Source organism: Rhinatrema bivittatum, chromosome 11 (assembly GCF_901001135.1).
Source record: "Rhinatrema bivittatum chromosome 11, aRhiBiv1.1, whole genome shotgun sequence".
Classification (NCBI taxonomy): Eukaryota; Metazoa; Chordata; class Amphibia; order Gymnophiona; family Rhinatrematidae; genus Rhinatrema; species Rhinatrema bivittatum.
In genome coordinates, this window is record NC_042625.1 from 16,163,714 (window position 1) to 16,181,530 (window position 17,817).

Consider the following 17,817-nt stretch of genomic DNA (forward strand, 5'->3'; position numbering starts at 1 on the left):
TTCAGCCCTCGCGGAGGCGGAGTCCCATCGGCCGCGGCTGAACCTCTTCATTTTCCTCCGAGTCGCGCTGCAGTCTTCTTTTCTTCGGGCCAATGCTGAGCGCACTAGCGTGGCCTCTTCTTGCCGCGCACTCACCCGATACTCTCCACTTCCTCTTCCGGGGGGGGGGGGGCGGGAAGAAGAGAGCACGCTGGTGCCACTGACTCCAGCTGTCCTGCCGCGTTCCGCCCGGGCGGAGGAGGACCGGGGAGCAGCTGGGTCAGCGGGAAAGTGTGGCGACACTTGTCTGCGAGCCAGATGCAGCCCTCAATAGAGCCATATCTGGCTCGGAGCCATGGGTTCCCGGCCCCTGCACTTGCCGGTGTGTCACGTGCACCGGGCTTGCGCGACACACCGGCACACCTCAGGCGACACAGTAAAGTGTCGCGACACACACTTTGGAAAGCTCTGCTCTAGGGGATAGGGAGTCTTAGCTATTGTACAGCAACAATACCTAGTGGCCAGTCCCAGGCTTCTGGAGGGAGCTGCGCTCTGTGGCTCTTGGCCAGGGTCTGTAAAAGCAATGGCTAGGTTAGGTGACAGGGGGGCAAATGGAGGGGAATACACCAGGTTGATACAAATAAAGGCTCATGGCATCGTAGTCCAGTAGGTGGCAGTTCTGAGTTCAGGTGACTCCTGTTGTCTCTGACTTGCATGGTTTTTTATTGTAGGCTCCTCGCTGGTCTTCCAGCTTTTAGTATTCACCCATTTCACATATTTCAGAATTTTGCTACTCTGCAGTCATTTTACCAGCCCGGGTATTCTTGTACTCCTCCATCTCTCCTCGTGTCACTGGGTACTGATCAAGTAGCCTGCTTGGTCTTCACCCATAAAGCACATGCATTGTCTGCCTCTCCACCGTCTCTCAGCTCTTTCATTGCTCTTCTCCACCTCGTTTCTTTGCTATTAATTGCACATTTTCTCCACACCTCTGGCATTAAATGGGCTGGTCTTGCTGTCTTTTTTCCTTCTTGCACTTGTCCTCTGGATGAAATTACCTCACGACATTGAAAATGCTCCACTGCTTGCTCTCTTTTCTGGCCCAAGCTGAAAACCCATCTTTAGATTAGATGCTCTGCTCTAATCTCACTCCTCATTCTCTTTCCAGCTGTTGAATATTCCTGTATTTTCCTCATTTACTGTGAGGTGTGCATAAAGCGTTATGGAAAGATAATTTCATAAAAAATAAATCATTTCCTGCCAGCCTTGTAGAGTGGCAGAGACCCCAGCCTGTCACCCTGGATGCAGAGGGGAGATCTTCTTGCTTGGCACCAATGATCCTTTAGAAAGTGGATCTTCAGAAGCGGCATTTCCCACCTCGGAGGCTTTGAGCAATTCTGAAATGTAAGAAGGGGAAAGAGGTAGAGGAGCGTAAGCATTTTTTAGGTTGCCCCATGCTAAGAATATACCTTAGGATAGGTCTCCCTTCCTCCATAACCCCCCATGAAAGTTATTTCAGGTTATTAATGAGAAAATCTCATCTTATATTATGCCTGAGTGTGTAGTTTGTGGAAACCCTAATGTTTTCAGGAAGGAGAAAGTATCGTCCTTGAAGTGGCAGGTCTGCAGGAGCGGGGCTTTTCCTTGTTAATGCTGACTCAAGCCTGTATTAGACAGTTAAACGTTAATTACTTCAGCCGAAGCAAAGGCAGCAAATGCAATCTGTACTGTTTGGGGTTTTTTTTGGTAAGAAAAGTTGGGACCTCCCATTGTACTTTTCTGTGTTGGACCTGGGCCCAGATGCGTGTCCACACAAGCAATACCAAACTGCCCCATTCACTGGGGGCTACTCCGGCCTCTGCCCCTTAGCATGCTGAACATGTTGCTTCAAGAGCAGGGGTCAGCGTGGGTGGTTGACAAATAGGACAATTGTTTGAGGTCCCATAATGCTGAGTTATAGCCTATCTTCAGAATAACGGCGGGAAAGGTAGAGCTGAACAAATCCCGCTTACCACAGTGCCTGCACTTTGCAGCTTTCCAGCTTCATCCCATCTCCCCTCCACCCTCCTGATTCCATTGTTCAGCTCCATGCCCCTTCCCTCCCGATGCCACCACCATTAGCTTTATCTCCTAAACCTTCCACCATAATACACTTTATTCATCTTTGGCTGTCCCTCCATCCCTCCCAATGCCACTGACACCAGCTCTCCTCCCACCCTTCCAGCCATGCATATTCAGACCAGGAGACTGAACATGGCCAGGAAAGGAGGCTGACGCAGATTATGAAGGTTTTGCTTCTCCTGACTGCTGCAAAAGGGTGGGGGCACTGTTCTTAGTTTCTAGCCTGAATTGTGACTAATAACAGCCCTTCATCTACATCTACTACTAGTTAACATTTCTATAGTGCTACATGACATATGCAGCGCTGTACAAACATACAAAAGACTAGGGATGTGAATCGTGTGCCAGATCGTTTTAACGATCGGGTTCGGCTGGGGGGTGGAGGGGGGGGGGGGGAAATCTGATCGTTAGAGATGTGAATTGGGATTGGTTCCGATCCCAATTCACATCACTAATTTTTTTTAGTGAGGCCCACGCCGATAAAAAAACAAAAAAACAAAAACCCCACCCCGACCCTTTAAAATGACCCCCTTAGCCTCCCCCCCCAAAAAAAACTTTACACATACCTGGTGGTCCAGGGGGACCGCGGGGAGCGATCTCCCGTTCCCAGGCCATCAGCTGGGCTAAAAAAATATGGCGCCGATGACCCTTTGCCCGTACCATGTGACAGGGTATCCGTGCCATTGGCCGGCCCCTGTCACATGGTAGGAGCACTGGATGGCCGTCACCATCTTTAAAGATGGCGCTGGCCGCCCCTGTCACATGGTAGGAGCATGTGATGGCCGGCCCCTGTCACATGGTAGGAGCACTGGATGGCCGGCACCATCTTTAAAGATGGTGCCGGCCATCCAGTGCTCCTACCATGTGACAGGGGCCGGCCAATGGCACGGATACCCTGTCACATGGTAAGGGCAAAGGGCCATCGGCGCCATCTTTGAGTGGCAGCCAATGGCCCAAGAGCGGGAGATCGCTCCCCGCCCCCCCCCCCCGGACCACCAGGTAATTTTAAAAGGTTTTGGGGGTGGGGGGGGTCGGGAGGATGGGGGAGGCTAAGGGGGTTGGTTTAGAGGGTCGGGTGGGTTTTTTTTTTTATCGGGCCATCGGCGCCATTTATATTAGTGGCAGCCAAAATGGCGCCGATGGCCCGAGAGCGGGAGATCGCGCCGGAACCCCCCCCCCCCACTGGACCACCAGGTAATTTAACATTTTGGGGGGGTTCGGGATTGGTTTTAAAGGGGTGGGTTTAGGGGTTGTTTTGGTGTGCCGGTTTTTCCCGCCCTCCCCCCCAATAATTCCCGTGCCCGATTTAACAATTTTTGACGATAAATCAGGGGAATTTGTATTGTATCGCACACTCTAACGATTTAAAAAATATCGACGATTTTTTTAAGTCGTCAAAAAACGATTCACATCCCTACAAATGACAGTCCCTGCTCAATAGAGCTTACAATCTATAAGAATCATATAGGACAAGAGACTTGGTTAAAAGAAAAGAAAGTCAAGACTAAAAGCAGACAATCAGGCATAAGATTTACAAGCGGTTTCAAAAAGCTGGGTCTTTAGATGGGATTTAAACACATCTGGAGAGGGAGCAGGATGCACCAGTTCAGGAAGACTATTGCAAGCACACGGCACAGCCAGGTGGAAAGCACAGAGTCAGCTGTAGAGGAGAGGAGCACAGGATTGACTTGTCCAATGAGAGGAGTGCACGAGGAGGGGTGTAGAGAGAGATAAGGGGTAGCAGCGGCGGAATCACGATGTCAGACCGGCCCGGGTATTCGCCGCCCAGGACACATCACGTGGTCTGCCGCGCACGGCTCTGTCACGGCCGCGCACGGCAGACCACGTGACTGAAGCGATCGGCCCACCGGGGGATACCCGATCCCCCCGATAGGCCAATCCACCCCTGAGAGGTAGTGAGGTGCTGCAGAGTAAAAGCATTTGTTGGTGAGAGAGAGGAGTTTGAACTGTTGGTGGGAGCGGACAGGGAGCCAATGCAGTGACTTCAGAAGAGGGGTTATGTGAGCAGAGCGACTCTGGAGAAAGACAAGTCCCGCAGCTGAATTTAGGACAGACTGCAGTGGAGAGATGGCTCGCTGGGAGACCTGAGGAGTAGGTTGCAATAGTGGTAGCAGGAGGAGATGAGCGCGTGGATAAGGGTTCGGGTGCTGTGTTCAGAAAGGAAAGGCGGATTTTGGCAATGTTATAAAGAAAGAAACAACATGTTTTAGCAGTGTTTCAGAGATGGAGAGAGAGAGAGGAGTTGAAGACGACTGCAAGGTTGCCGGCTGATGGAATTGGGAAGATGCCTGTGTTATCCACAGGAACAGAGAAAAGAGGAAGAGGGGAAGGTGGGCTTGGGGGGAAAGATAAGGAGCTCCGTCTTGGCCTTGTTGAGTTTAAGGAGGCAGTGATCCGGGACTGGACTTCTGGTGTACAAAGGTAGATCTGGGAGCCTCATACGGATGTTTGAAAGCCATGAGCCGAGTCAGTAAACTTCAGCAGTACAGCCAGGGTTTCTGGTTTCCTTCAAAGTTGTCACTGGTATCACAGTTTCTCATGATTTCCTCTCTCTTTGGGGGTCATTTTCTATTGCTTATTGCGTTCAATAAGCGGCTATCGCATGCGATAGCTTGCCGGGGGTGGAGTCGGGGCGGCGAGGAGGCGGACGCTGCGATGTCTTTGCTGGCAGTGATAAGGTAAGCACCATTATCGTCGCCAGTAGCGCGCCCAATAGCGCCACCTTTCACGATGGCGCTATTGGGTGTGGAAGCCGGCAGCGATAACACCGCGGTGGTGCGATCTCTGCGGGCTTTGGCCCCCTCCCCTCCCCCGTTTTTGCTAGATTCACCGTTCTGCGTTAGAATGGTGAATCTAGGCCTTTGTGTTCTACTGACAAATTACATTTATTTTAAGTATAAAAGGTGTTAAATGACCACCTTCCTGTATTGTCTTCTTTCTGTCCACTGCGTCTCAGTAGTAAAGAGTAAAAAGTCCATGCTCTCTCGTGTGTGGGGTGTGTAACTGTAAACAGGGGTTGAATTAAAAATATTAGTTACTTAAAAAGGTCTTGAAGCTGTTTTTGGGTGCTCTTGGCTGGTGGAGATGGTCTCATGTGGAGGGGGCCAGAGGCAGTGGACCAGAGTGTGTGTGTGGGGGGGGGGGAGGGGCGCTTTACTTCCCAGAGGGCAATTTGTTTTTTTTTAAATTATTTATCTTTTGCTTTGGAGGTCCTGGGATGGAGGCAGTGAAAGGCTTCATTGGGTAGAGGAGGCTTCTGGGGGCCTGATGTGAGGCCCAAGCCATGGCGGAGGGAAGGGGGGAGGGGTATGAGTTCCACGGAGCAGGAGGGACCTGAGCTGTGGGTCCACTGGAGGCAACATTGCTACTGTAAAACTGACTCCAGTCCTGTCTGGGTTTCCACTGTAAAAGGCAGCTCTGATTACAGTCTGCAGCCATCTCCTAGACAACATGGAAACAAGGTGGTAAATAATGGAGAGAGAAGGGTTGTGGAAGAATACTTACAGGTGAATTTTTAAAGCCCGGTGCACACCACAACTGGGAGGTACGTGCACAGGTTGGACTGGCACTTGCTGAGCGGATTTTAAAAGCCTCCTGGATACGTGCCGCTACACACACACGAAAAGTTTTAAAAAAGGGACGTGGTCTGGGCATTCCTGGATTTTAACTTGAAATTAACATGCACAGGTGTGCAACCAGGGTTCCCTGCCGTGTAACTTTACTTCTGCTATGGATGACGTGTAAGTTATGAAATAAAGATAGACAAACTGGCAGGGTTTTAAGGGTCGGGGCTAACAGGGGAGAAGGGAGGTTATTAAACTAGCGGGGGATTTGGAAACTGGGAACGAACTGGTAAAACTGGTGGTGATGTCAGCGTACGTGTCTTCAAACTCCCCTCACATACACAGCAGAAGTGGCGTTTGTGTGCACAGGCACGCGTCCATTTAAAATTGTGCATATATGTGCGTGCGGTCAGGCTATTTGATAACGTGTGTATATACGTGCGTATGTAATAAAATCGCCGCATCCCTGGGCACACGTGCACACTCACCGTGCCTGGGTGTACCATGACCAGCCTCTCCTGAATTAAGTCCATCAGGAAGAATTTCATAGTCACCAAAACGACCCCAGTACTTCAGATTCCTACAGTAAGGGATAGAAGAAGGAGGCTGTAGGTTATTAGAGAGAACTTTGTCACCATAAGAACTATTTTAGATCAGGATATCATTAGAGCAGGACAGAAAAACCAGACAGTTTAGAACTGGGGCGAGCCCTGTTGGATTTCTTGCAGGAGTGCTGCGTTTAGGCTCCTCTCTAAGGCTGCGAAAAGTTAAAAAAAAAAAAAAAATGAAATGGGACAGAGTGAATAACCGTAAGTGTGGAAAGTATTTTTGTAAAAGGAATCCAACCCAAGTAAAACTCTGAGTAGTCAGGGTTAATGGTAAAATTATATTTGACCTGCTGAAATTTGATTGTTAACTTTTATAGCTAGATAGTCTGAATGAATATAGAATTTAAAGGAAAGTTTTGAGCAAGAGAGTACAAACTCCTAGACAAGACTTGAAAGACAAAGAAACTGTGATACCCAGCGTGAGTAAAGCAATACCAAAATCCACTATAGAGAAGTCCTCATGTTGGATAATAAAACCCAAAAGTTAATTCACGCTTCTGGGGAAAATAAACATAGTAAAGGGTGCAGAAAAGTAATATAGGTTTTGTAAGAGGTACGGAGTCCCTTCAAAAGAGGCTGTAAATAATTTTACCCTCTAGCATTAGCTAATTGGTAGCTTAAGATTCTTGAGTGTCATTTTAACCAGCAGCAAACTTATCAATAATTTCTAAAGGCAAAACCAGAAAGTTTTTCAGAGCCTTTGCTAATTTTACTGTATATACAGAATTTCACAGAGAAATAAACTTTGCTGTGATCAAAAGAAAGCTTGCAGAATAAGACCTCTCTTTTCTCAAACACTTCTGAGATTGTAATTCCTCCCTACACCATAAATAAAGTGACTTGTTTCCAGAGTGGCTACTGTTCCTTAATGCAACATCGAATGGAGTACTCCACGTATCCTCTTGTTTGGTAGCTCGTTAGCTATTCCAGTTCGCCAAGCTGTTGTAGACACGACACCCAAAGGCCGATGCAAAACAGTGCACTCAGCCGAGCGCACTGTTTAACCCACGGTAGGATGCATGTTTTGTAGGCGTGTCCACAGTCCCTTATAAGGGGATTAGTGCCTCCACAACACACATCCATCATGCCGCCAAACTAATAGCGCTCATCACATGTAAATGCATGTCGATGAGGTTATTTTATTCACCCCACATGCAAAAAAAAAAAATCTACATCCAATCTGCACATTTTTATGCTCAGAAATTTAACGCCTACTCTGGGCAGGCATTCATTTCTGAGCATCCCAAAAAGTTGTACAGAAAAGCAGAAAATACTGCTTTTTTGTACATCCTCTGCCTTAATATTATGGTGATATTAAATCAGAAGAATGAAAAGTTTAAAAGATTAAAAAAAAAAAAAAAAGTTCCAGTGATCAGGTTAGGGAAACGGAAGCTCAGTTAAGCAGTGTCTGTTTCTGAACTTGTGGCTGTGTGCCGGTTAGGAAAACAGATGCCAAGAAATTCAGCATCCGTTTTCTTAACCCATGGACAGCTGCCCTCTCCTGGGCACCCGCTGCCAAGGAGACACTAGGGGCACGCAATCAACCCTAGCGCCTCCTTGGCTACGTGACCCCTAATTTAAATATTGCATGGTGACCCCGGAAGAAGTGCATGGGTGTGCATCAGGAAAGCGGGCGCTGAACACTCAACACCCGCTTTTGGCGCATTTTTATTGCATTGGTCCTCCAGTGAGCACAGTAGCTACCCGAAGATAAACAGTGAAAGGGAAATAGTATCTCATTTTGAGTTGGAAAGACAGGAGAGTAGGGAGAAGAATACCAGGAACTGATCCACAAGGGCAAGAGCTCCATCTAGTGTACTTGTGCTGCATTCTTAAGCCTGGCACACCAGCTGCAAACACCAGCACCAACTATCAGTGAGCCAAAGCCACGCCCCCACCAGCACCAACTATCAATGGGCCAAAGCCACGCCCCCACCAGCACCAACTACGGTATCAGTGAGCCAAAGCCACACCCCCACGCAGCCCTTTCCTTCAGTGGACTAAGCTAAGTGTGCATGCACCAGCAGAAACAGGCTTTAACCCAAAGAGAATAAAGAGAACACACACAGTGAACATTATATTAACATTTACCTGAGACAATGATTGATTTTTCCACATTCCTCCCAATTTTTGAAGCTTCTAAAAGGGAAGAAACAGCACAAACAAATTCTTATGGTTACAACATAAATAAAAGCAGTGAGAGAGAGAGTTCTGAATTTAGCATTATATGTATCTGAAGTAATTCTTTCATTCGTACAAAGGAACTGGTTCCGTAACAATAGAAACCTGGGAAAGTAAAAGAAAAGTATTATTAGAGTACCTAAGCCCATTCTCAGTCACTGCTTTGGAATTCTAGAATATTCTAAACTTGCAGCTTGAGATGAACACTACAAAATGTAAAGCTGAGTTAAAGACACATTTATTCAGATTAGCATTTACATTATAATTCAGCTTTTGTTTCTTTGAGTAAGCTTCCTGTTAAGATGACTAAGTTATTTGCTGCTAGTTATCCTATTTATATTTGTGTTTTAATTGTTTGTTCCTGTGAAGCATAATTATGCATGTTTTTCTGTAAATTGCCTAGAACGGTGTTTGATTCATACAATTTTAATAAAGATTAAACATGATTGTTTAATTTGATTCATACAATTTTAATAAAGATTAAACATGAAACCTGTGATTTCTCTCCTTTTCAGTAAAATTAAGTAAAAAGTCCTTTATGTTATCCCTATTTCCCCACAAACCACAGAGACTCAGGTGCATCACACCTTGTGTGATGCAAAGTCCACAGCTGCCAACACCGGGCCCATGACTACAATGAAACATCTCTCGGCCATGACAATAGGAGAGGTCGTGAGATAATGAAGCATATGCTGCTGTTACACCTGGGAAGGCTGAAGGTTCGTTGCAGCTAAGCCATCTATAAAGTACCACAATTGTTGTACTGTCATAAAATGGATTTATGTGTAGTTATAAAAGGGAACGGTGCTGGAGAGTGTCCCTGTCATATCTCAATGATATTTTATATGGCTAGGGCAGATTAGTTTTAGGAAAGTTGATATTGTTTTAATCAAGTACTGGACTTTATATAAAAAAAAAAAAGTAAAACATTTGAAAAAACAATATATTACGACTGGTGACGTAAGGTGGGCCTTTGACTCAGTTATTCAACTTGCAACCTGTAGTAAATCGCTTATCTCTCTCCTCTCTCGCTCAACTGATTCCTGTCGTCCTGTCCTGTCCTGAAGCCAGCTTCCACGCTGACCTTGAACAAGTCCATTAACCTTTTAATTACAAAACCTGCAGGGTAGGGTATGGGGAATTGCATAGCCGAGATGATTTATACCATGACCACTGTGCCCATCAACACTATATTAATTATATTATAGGCACATCACAAGTAACAGCTCCTGTATTAAGAAAGTGGCGATGTCGCCATCAACCTGGCTGCTTAGATACATCCATATGACTAAAGGAGCAACACAGAGGACTCGAAAGTCAAAATGGTGGATCCGTCAAGGGCATGGGAACACATCAAATCGAATGCAAAGCAAATGCAAAACTGAAAGCCTGCTTACAGAAATGATGCACGCGGTCACTCTTGGAAGGCAGTCCGCCCTACCTGCAACGGGAAGACCTCTGACAGCCGATTTACATATTAAAATCAGCCTAGTGCTTTATCGCTAGCCAGAAGCAATGAAGGGTACTGCAGCCCACCTTCCGCTGGCGAAACCTGAGCCACGAAAGCGTGCGCCCACCTCCTTCTCGAGGCTCCGCAATCACAGCAGCACGAGCAGAGTTGGCTCCCGGACAGCTCTCGCCCCGCCTCTTGCCCTCATTGGCGGCCGGGAAACGCTTGCGTGCCAAACAAGGAGCTGCTGACCATGTAAGGAAAACGCACCCTCCGCCCCGGGGTTCGGTGCGTGCGTGACCTCTTTACCGAGTGAAAGAGCACGAGCGTCAGACGGGGAGAGCTGGAGATCGGGTCGCAGGGGCCAGCGGGACCGGGAAACTAGCGGGCATGGTGAGCGAGAGCCAGGCAGCAGGGGACGGAGCCGGAGCATCGCCTTATGATCAAGGTAATAATAAAGTGACCCCTGTAAAACTGCAGTTCTCTGCCCGTGCAAGAACTTGTCGACAGCAGATCATATACCGTGTGCAGTAAATAGCATCTGTCCTATGCCATGTGTTTATTTTTTATTTGATTTGTATTCCTCTTTTCAGTAAGGTGCCAGAGGAGAGCATGAAATAGGGTTACATTGCAGCAATTGGTTAATTATTCGATGCTGGGTTGTTACTTTTTTTGTTAGATGTATCCCTGCTGTTTCAATAAAAACTATTTTGAAAAAAAAAAAAAAAGTTGCTCCATAGTTGCATCACCGTTGTACGGTAGTAGTGTCCTTCATCTGCAAGCAGAGTTACACTGTAAAAATCAGTTCAGTGTTTAATGATTTCTCCATACAAGCAGTAAAACGCCTCGTAAAAAAATGTTAAAAGTATAACAGCAAAGGTTAGGGCTTTGCAGTTGTTTCGGCTGCATCCTTTACATTTGTCTGCTTGCGGTGTCTCCTCTGTTCTCCCTTTGGTAGGCACCCACGTGGGTCAGTTTGTGCATGTACAAGGTCACCTTTGCACAGGCACTGGTGTTCTCCCCTACCTCAGGCACCTGTACAGAGGAAGCCTAGAGTTTAACCCTTGAATAGCCATAATTCTTTACCCACCACCCATCTCACCCCAACGGCATATACCTACTTGCTGAAATATTATTTCACTTATCCCTCACCACACTTTATCATTTATCATCATATATGTAGAAACTATCAAACTAATAAAGACGTTTGCTGGTATTCAGTGGCTAAAGAAGCCATTGCATTCTCCACTATGTCTTGGAATCTCCCCCAACCCAGTACAGAGCATGTCTCATTTCTATGTATTGGATGATAAATTGTGATGAATAACACAGACAGTAAGTTGATAGATGTGATGTGTTCTACACCCTTTGAACTAATCTATTGGAAAACTGAGATAAACTATGATGGTAATTGGTGAAGAAGGGAATAGAGGCATTAAGACACAGTGGAGAATGCAATGGCTCCATTAGCCACTGTGTTCTGGTGGCCCAAGGTTGTTTATAAATTTGCAGTCGGCCTGTTAAAAACAGAAAAGCCCCGCTGTCCAGAAATATCTTTGGGCCACCTGTAAATTTAACGGTATAAACGTGTATGCACCTGTCTCCCGCTTCCCCATCCCTGATTGAAGCATAAGTTGGGGGAGGGGCAATGCTGTGAGCAGGTAGAGGGCCACCTCCCTGATCAAATGATCCTCTCCCCTCCCCCCCCCAGCTCAGCTGATCCTCTGAGGGTGGGACCCTCCTCCTTTCAGCTCACCTGAGAGACACATCTGATGACAGCCGATTAAACGTTAGGCAGTTGTCAAAAAAAACAATCCACTAAGATTTTCAAAATGTTTCTCAGGCCATGATGGCATGTGTATGATGATATGGGAGAATGCCTCTTACTACTCTTATAATTTTATATTTATTCTTTTATTTTATTACTGTAAACCATTTTGAGCACATTTTATTTGTAAAGGTGGTATATAAACATTTTAAATAAATAATTAGCTCATAGTTTTACGTCCAAGGAGAAAATGCACTGTATATCTGGGCCATACATTTCTGAGGAAAATCAGAATTACATCTCTCTGCAGAGGGGAAAAACTAGGACTGGCTCACAAAATATGGAGTATTTATTTATTTATAGTTTTTTTTTATACTGATTTTCCTGCATAAAATGCATATCAAACCGGTTTACAATGAAACAGAATAAGCAGGAAGTAAAATTCCTTAGTCTAATACATTTAAACGTCAATAATGAAATTTTAAACAAAGCAAAAAGCTAAATAACATTAATAAAAGTTAAATTATTAACATAAACATAAATATAATATATTAGAATTATATTTACTACTAACAAAAAGGAATTAACAGTTTCATAATCCAATTATGCCTTTTTTTTTTTTTTACTACATCTGTGAGTTGCCTCTGAAAGCCACCAAAGTGACAACAGTGCCACATGTTGCACTGGCTGGAACTTGGTCCTGATCTGGGTTCATCTCCCTTCTGGCTCCATTATCTCATCAATCCCTTCACACAACCCCCCCCCCCCCCCCCCCCAGGTCTTTCAGGGCAATAGAAAACTATATTTGCAATCATCATCATTTGTGAAATGTTTTTTTTCTGGGTCTTCCTAAAAAAACCTTTGCTCCAGTTAATCCACAATACTGCAGCAAGATTGACTGGGGGACCCTGAAAGCAAGTGACCACGTGTCTCCTAAACTTTGGGAATTGCATTGGCTTCCAGTTCAATATCATATTCAGTTTAAACTCTTAGGGGTAGATTTTAAAAGGTGCACGCGGGAGTAGATTTGTTCGCGCAACCCGACGCGAACAAATCTACTCCCGATTTTATAACATGCGTGCGCTGCCACACGCATGTTATAAAATACAGGGTCGACACGCGCAAGGCTGTACAAAATTGGCAGCCTGCGCACGCTGAGCCACGCAGCCATCCTCCGGCCCCCTCCCCCACCTTTATTTTACATGTTACACCTGTGCGCGCGCCAGCTGGCTGCCGGCACGCCATGTTCCGGTCCAGAGGCCGTGGCCATGTCCCCGGAACACCCCTGGGCCGGAACCACGCCCACAGCCCCGGGACGTACGCGCGTCCCAGGGCTTGTGCGCGCTGCCGAGCCTATGCAAGATAGGCTCGGCAGCGCGCAGGGGGTAGAAGGGGCAGCTTTTCGGGGGTTACGCGTGTAACCCTTTGAAAATCTGCCCCTTAGTGTTGCTTTTTGAGGTACTGAACAGTCGAGTTCTGTAATACCTTGTAAAAGCAATTCAGAAGTAAGTTCTAGGCCATGCATTGCGTTCATCAGAGCAAGACTTGCTGGTTGCTGCGACCATTAAGGATGTTTGACTGGAGAATTATCGTTCTCAAATGTTTTCAGTGCTTGCTCCAAAGAGTTGGAATCGCCTCCTAAGCTGAGAAATAAGTTTTTGGACAGCCTTAAAGGCATGCTGTTCCCCCAAGCTCTTGGTAAATTTGATACCTGATAAGTGAGCTTGCACTGAGGAGCTAATGGTGGGCTAGTCTAGTATTGGGTCAATAAGTGTTAAGCTTTGAATGGTGCCTTCTGGTTCCGGTGTTTTAAATTGTATGTTTTTAGTTGATATCTTGGAAGTCACTTTGAGATTTTTTTATAAGGTGATAAATGTAGTGATGATGAGCATGATAATCATATGAACCTAAAATGCATGAAAACAGAACCAACATACATTAAAATCAGGTACAATAAAAAAAATTCATAGAAACAAGCCCTAACAGAGCATTCTAACAAACCAGGCTAAAGATCAAGCCAGGACTCATGATCCAAAGGTTAACTTTAAAAACCCTGTTTTTAATAGTCTCTTAAAGACTATTCTGTAAGTAAATGAATTTTAAGTGGTGTGGAGTCGCCCTGGCGCTGGCAAGTCGCATTTCCTTGGTGACAGAGTAACCAGGAGGGCTTGTAGCGCTGACGGCAATGAGTGAATGGGTACATGAGGCCTCGGCCAACAGCTTAGATACAGGGGAACACTGCCCTTAAGGGCTTTAAAGGCAGAGAATAGAGTTTTACTGGGATTCAGTAATACACTGGGAGCTAATGCAGATGCTGTTACGATTTATTTCTGTGGCACTACAGGACGAGCACAGCGCTATGCAGATACCTAGGTGTGATTCTACTCGGCATTGTTGAACTCGAAATTCTGTCCTAAAGGGTGCACCAAAGGTACTAAAAGTATGGATTCTGAAACTGGTAATCTATTTTTATTAAATTGTATATATTCTCTGGAGGGAGGAAGCCCTCCTAGGTCTGTTGTGGATATGTCTGAATTCAAAGACAATTTTAGGAGGGTGACCATATAGCGCCATACCAAAAGGGGCAGAGTATCCTAGTTTTGGTTTTACATCATTGCATGCACTTCTGATTTTCTTAACCTTCTGGGCCAGTATTTTCTCCATGGACCTAATGGGAGAAAATGCTCAGCTTCCTCACAGGGGCTGCAGACCCCTTTGAACCTACAGACCTGAAGCTCCTTTTCCAAAAGGAAACTCCCAGCAGAATTTCCCTTTGAAAGTCCGACCAGCAAGATCTACAGGTACAAAAGTGCCTTGAGTGTGTTTGCACCTGCTCTTTGTATGGGTCGGGCTTGCAGAGAAGACTTGGAAATCTGAGAATTAAATCTCAGGATATGCTCTCACTCTCCTGACCACCTCTGACCGTTCCTCAGAACACCCTGTTTCTTGCAGATACTTTTGGGGTGTTCAATTTTCAAAGGCTCATTTTTTTAAAGTGAGTAAATACTCTTTAAAAACTGTCCCTCCCTATCAGAGAATCTCTGTAATGTATTTGGCACGTAGTTTATCTCACAGGTGCCCATCAGTACCTGGTCACTTTCTATTGACATTTTTATAGCTAAATGGTTTTAAAGGTTAGACAAAAAAATGCATAGAGCTTACATGGAAAATTTAAAAGCAGGGATGATAACCATCAAACTGGCACGTGGGTGCACATTTGCACGCATACAATAAGTGCACACCCAGGGGTGCAGACATTTTTATAACATAGACGCACGTTATAAAAAAGCCTGGCCGCATGCACAGGTGCACTACGCAGGATTTATGCATGTGTGCATAAATCCTGCGTACGCCAACGCCATTCCCAGTTTTACCAGTTTGTCCCCAGTTCAGTTGAGAGAGAGAGAGGTTCCCCAATAGTGATAGCCTTCACTCCCCCCAGTTAGCCTGGACCCCAGATCTGCCTTTTAACTTACACGGCATCCACAGCAGAAGCAAAGTTACGCGGCAGGGGCCCTCTGCGCGCTCCGGGTTGCGTAAGTATTTACGTGCACGTCTGAGTCGCGCCTTAAAACACCCACGCCCGCCCCTTTAAAAAAAAAAAAAAAGTTTGTGATGCGTGTGCCGCAGCATTTATGCATGTATCTGGGCACTTTTTAAAATTAGGGTTCGGCACATGCGATTCCCGACTGACTTGTGCATTCCGGGCTTTTAAAATTCACCTCCAAAGTGTATATAAAAATGGAGGGAAGGGCATAATAATGTAACCTTTGGGTATCTTATCTTAACAGACATTTAAAAACTGTCTGGCAAGATGAATTATTTAGTTCTGACTTCAGGCAGAAACAATCTGTTCTGAAATGTTACAATTTATACATTGAGCTGGGATTTCAGCTGTCCCTTCTGCTCCAAGACAGATACTAAACACTCGGAGATGTGATACAACATGCATGAGGATCTTTTTTTTTTTTTTTTTAATAGTTTTGCAGAACTCGGCAGAGTAACACCTGCTTGAAGAATGTCTGTTAAAAAATAAAATAAAATGATTCCTGTCCATTCCCTAACGAGGGTTATGGTAGTTTATCAACAGAAACGTGTTCATTTATTATCAGAGACATCACAGGGGGTGGGCAGGAGGGCGACAGTACTGGGTGCCCAAGCAAAGGTGGCGAGGGTGCCATGGTGCCCTTTTGAGTCAGTGTGAGAGTCTGCAAGCTAGTGAGCCCAAAAGGGAAGACAGGCATTGAAAGCTACCCCTTCCCAAGTGCTGGCTTCTCCAGCAGCTGCCCCGATTCTGAAAGTGTCTGCTGCAGTTTACAAGGTCTGTATGAGCAGTCATTACAGAGAACTCGAGTCCTGCGATAGATAAGAGAAGTCCAGAGCTGAGTGAGAGAGAGGGTTAGGGTTTGACGTGGGAGATGAGAGAAACCTCCATGGGTAGATGGCGTCTCTGAAGCAGTGCCAGCGGTGCCATTTCTGCTAGGACTTGATTGGGGCCTGGAATAATCATTTATTTATTATTTTATTAAATGATGATTTCTATACCGCATTATCGCAGAAGCTCAATGCAGTTTACAAACCAATTACTACATACATAGAAACAAGCAAATCAACAAACAGAATCTGTAGTAACCTTACTGTCTAGGTGCGGGAAAGTTCAGAGTAGTTAATTACGATCTCCTGATGCTATATCCCCAAGTGCCTATTAAAGAGCCAGGTTTTCAGAAATTTTTTGGTGGTAGTCATAGAAACATATAGAAATGACAGCAGAAGAAGACCAATCGGTCCATCCAGTCTGCCCAGCAAGCCTTACACTTATTTTTTCTCAAACTTATCTGTTTCTCTTGGCTCTTAGTAACCTTATGTTCTAATTCCCTTTCACCCCCACTATTAATGTAGAGAGCAGTGATGGAGCTGCTTCCAAGTGAAATATTAAGTTTGATTAGTTGGGTAAGCGGCAGCATAGCTCTCTGCCATGAAGCAGAGGGCAATGCTGGCTATGCGTGAAGTATTAGTTTTTCTTCTCCCCTGTCGTTGAAGCAGAGAGCTATGCTGGATATGCGTGAAGTATCAGTTTTTCTTCTCCCCTGCCGTTGAAGCAGGGAGCTATGCTGGATATGCATTGAAAGTGAAGTATGCCTTGAAAGTCACATTAACTATCAACAAATATTGAAAAGCCTAATAATTGGTAATGCCTATGAACCCATCCCTGTTTTTTTTATCTTTTTTTGTTTTTTTTTTAATTGGGAGATGGCTGCCCTTCATCCTTCCGCTCTGTGAAGGTGGACACCTACCACTGGCCACTGGCATCCCGCTCCGTGAATGCCTCTGTGGCTACTGCCGCTCCGTGCAGTGTTTTGCTACCTGCTCTTTTATACGTGTCCTCTGGACCTGATGGATCCACAATGTTTATCCCACGCCCCTTTGAAGTGCAGTCACTTTGGTTTTTAATTTTTCAGACATGCTGTTCCATAATATTGGGCTACCTACAGAGAATGTTCGATCCCTGATCTCGCCAAGATGTGTCAACTTACTAGAGGAAGCTCAAGGATCCCCTTGTTCTGCGACCTGAGACTTCTCGAAGGGATACATAGCCTCAGTGCAGCACCAAGTCAAGGCGCACTAGCCTGATTTCATACTTTTTGGATCAGCATAAGCACTTTATATTCAAGCTGAGAACGGATAGGGAGCTAATGTGGCTTTGCAAGAATTGGAGTAATCTGGTCAAACCTATTGCAGTCTGTCAATAAACAGGCATCTGAGTTCTGCAATAATTGCAATTGCTTCAACAATGAGTCAGGAAGACTCAATAAGAGGGATCTGCAAGGCTTGGAAAGAGTAGTGTCTGAAGAACAAATGTGAAATTAGAAATATCTAAAAGTGGTTTAAGCGTTTTTAGTAAACAAATCTTATAGTAGCCTGAGTGCACAACATATTTAATATGAGAGGACATAATTAGTCGAGTCTAACCCCACTCCTAGGTCCCTAATCCTAGTGGAACAAGGTCCCGGGGAAAGGCGCATGGAGCTAAGGCAGGGGGTGCAGTCTGTGCTGGATACAGGGATGGGGTGTAATGGGACAGGGGGTGCCTGGTGTGAAAATGGAGCATTGGGTCTGTAATGAAAT

General features: G+C 45.5%; 1 protein-coding gene and 1 long non-coding RNA gene across 3 annotated transcripts in view; one reads left to right on the forward strand and one right to left on the reverse strand.

Moving 5' to 3' along the window:
* Positions 1-333: 333 nt before the first annotated feature.
* LOC115100850 lies at positions 334-10,009 on the reverse strand. Its single transcript, XR_003859198.1, has 4 exons — positions 9,871-10,009; positions 8,384-8,431; positions 6,173-6,264; positions 334-1,376 (listed from the first exon to the last, which is right to left on the reverse strand). It is a non-coding gene; the product is annotated as an uncharacterized LOC115100850 (long non-coding RNA).
* Positions 10,010-10,070: 61 nt separating this feature from the next.
* Positions 10,071-17,817, forward strand: part of LOC115100849 (clustered mitochondria protein homolog) — a 58,096-nt gene continuing 50,349 nt past the window's right edge. For both annotated transcript variants that reach the window (XM_029619840.1, XM_029619841.1), the window contains exon 1: positions 10,071-10,371. In XM_029619840.1, coding sequence (XP_029475700.1) covers positions 10,314-10,371 — 58 coding nt within the window. In that variant the 5' untranslated portion in view covers positions 10,071-10,313. The remainder of the gene's footprint in view (positions 10,372-17,817) is intronic.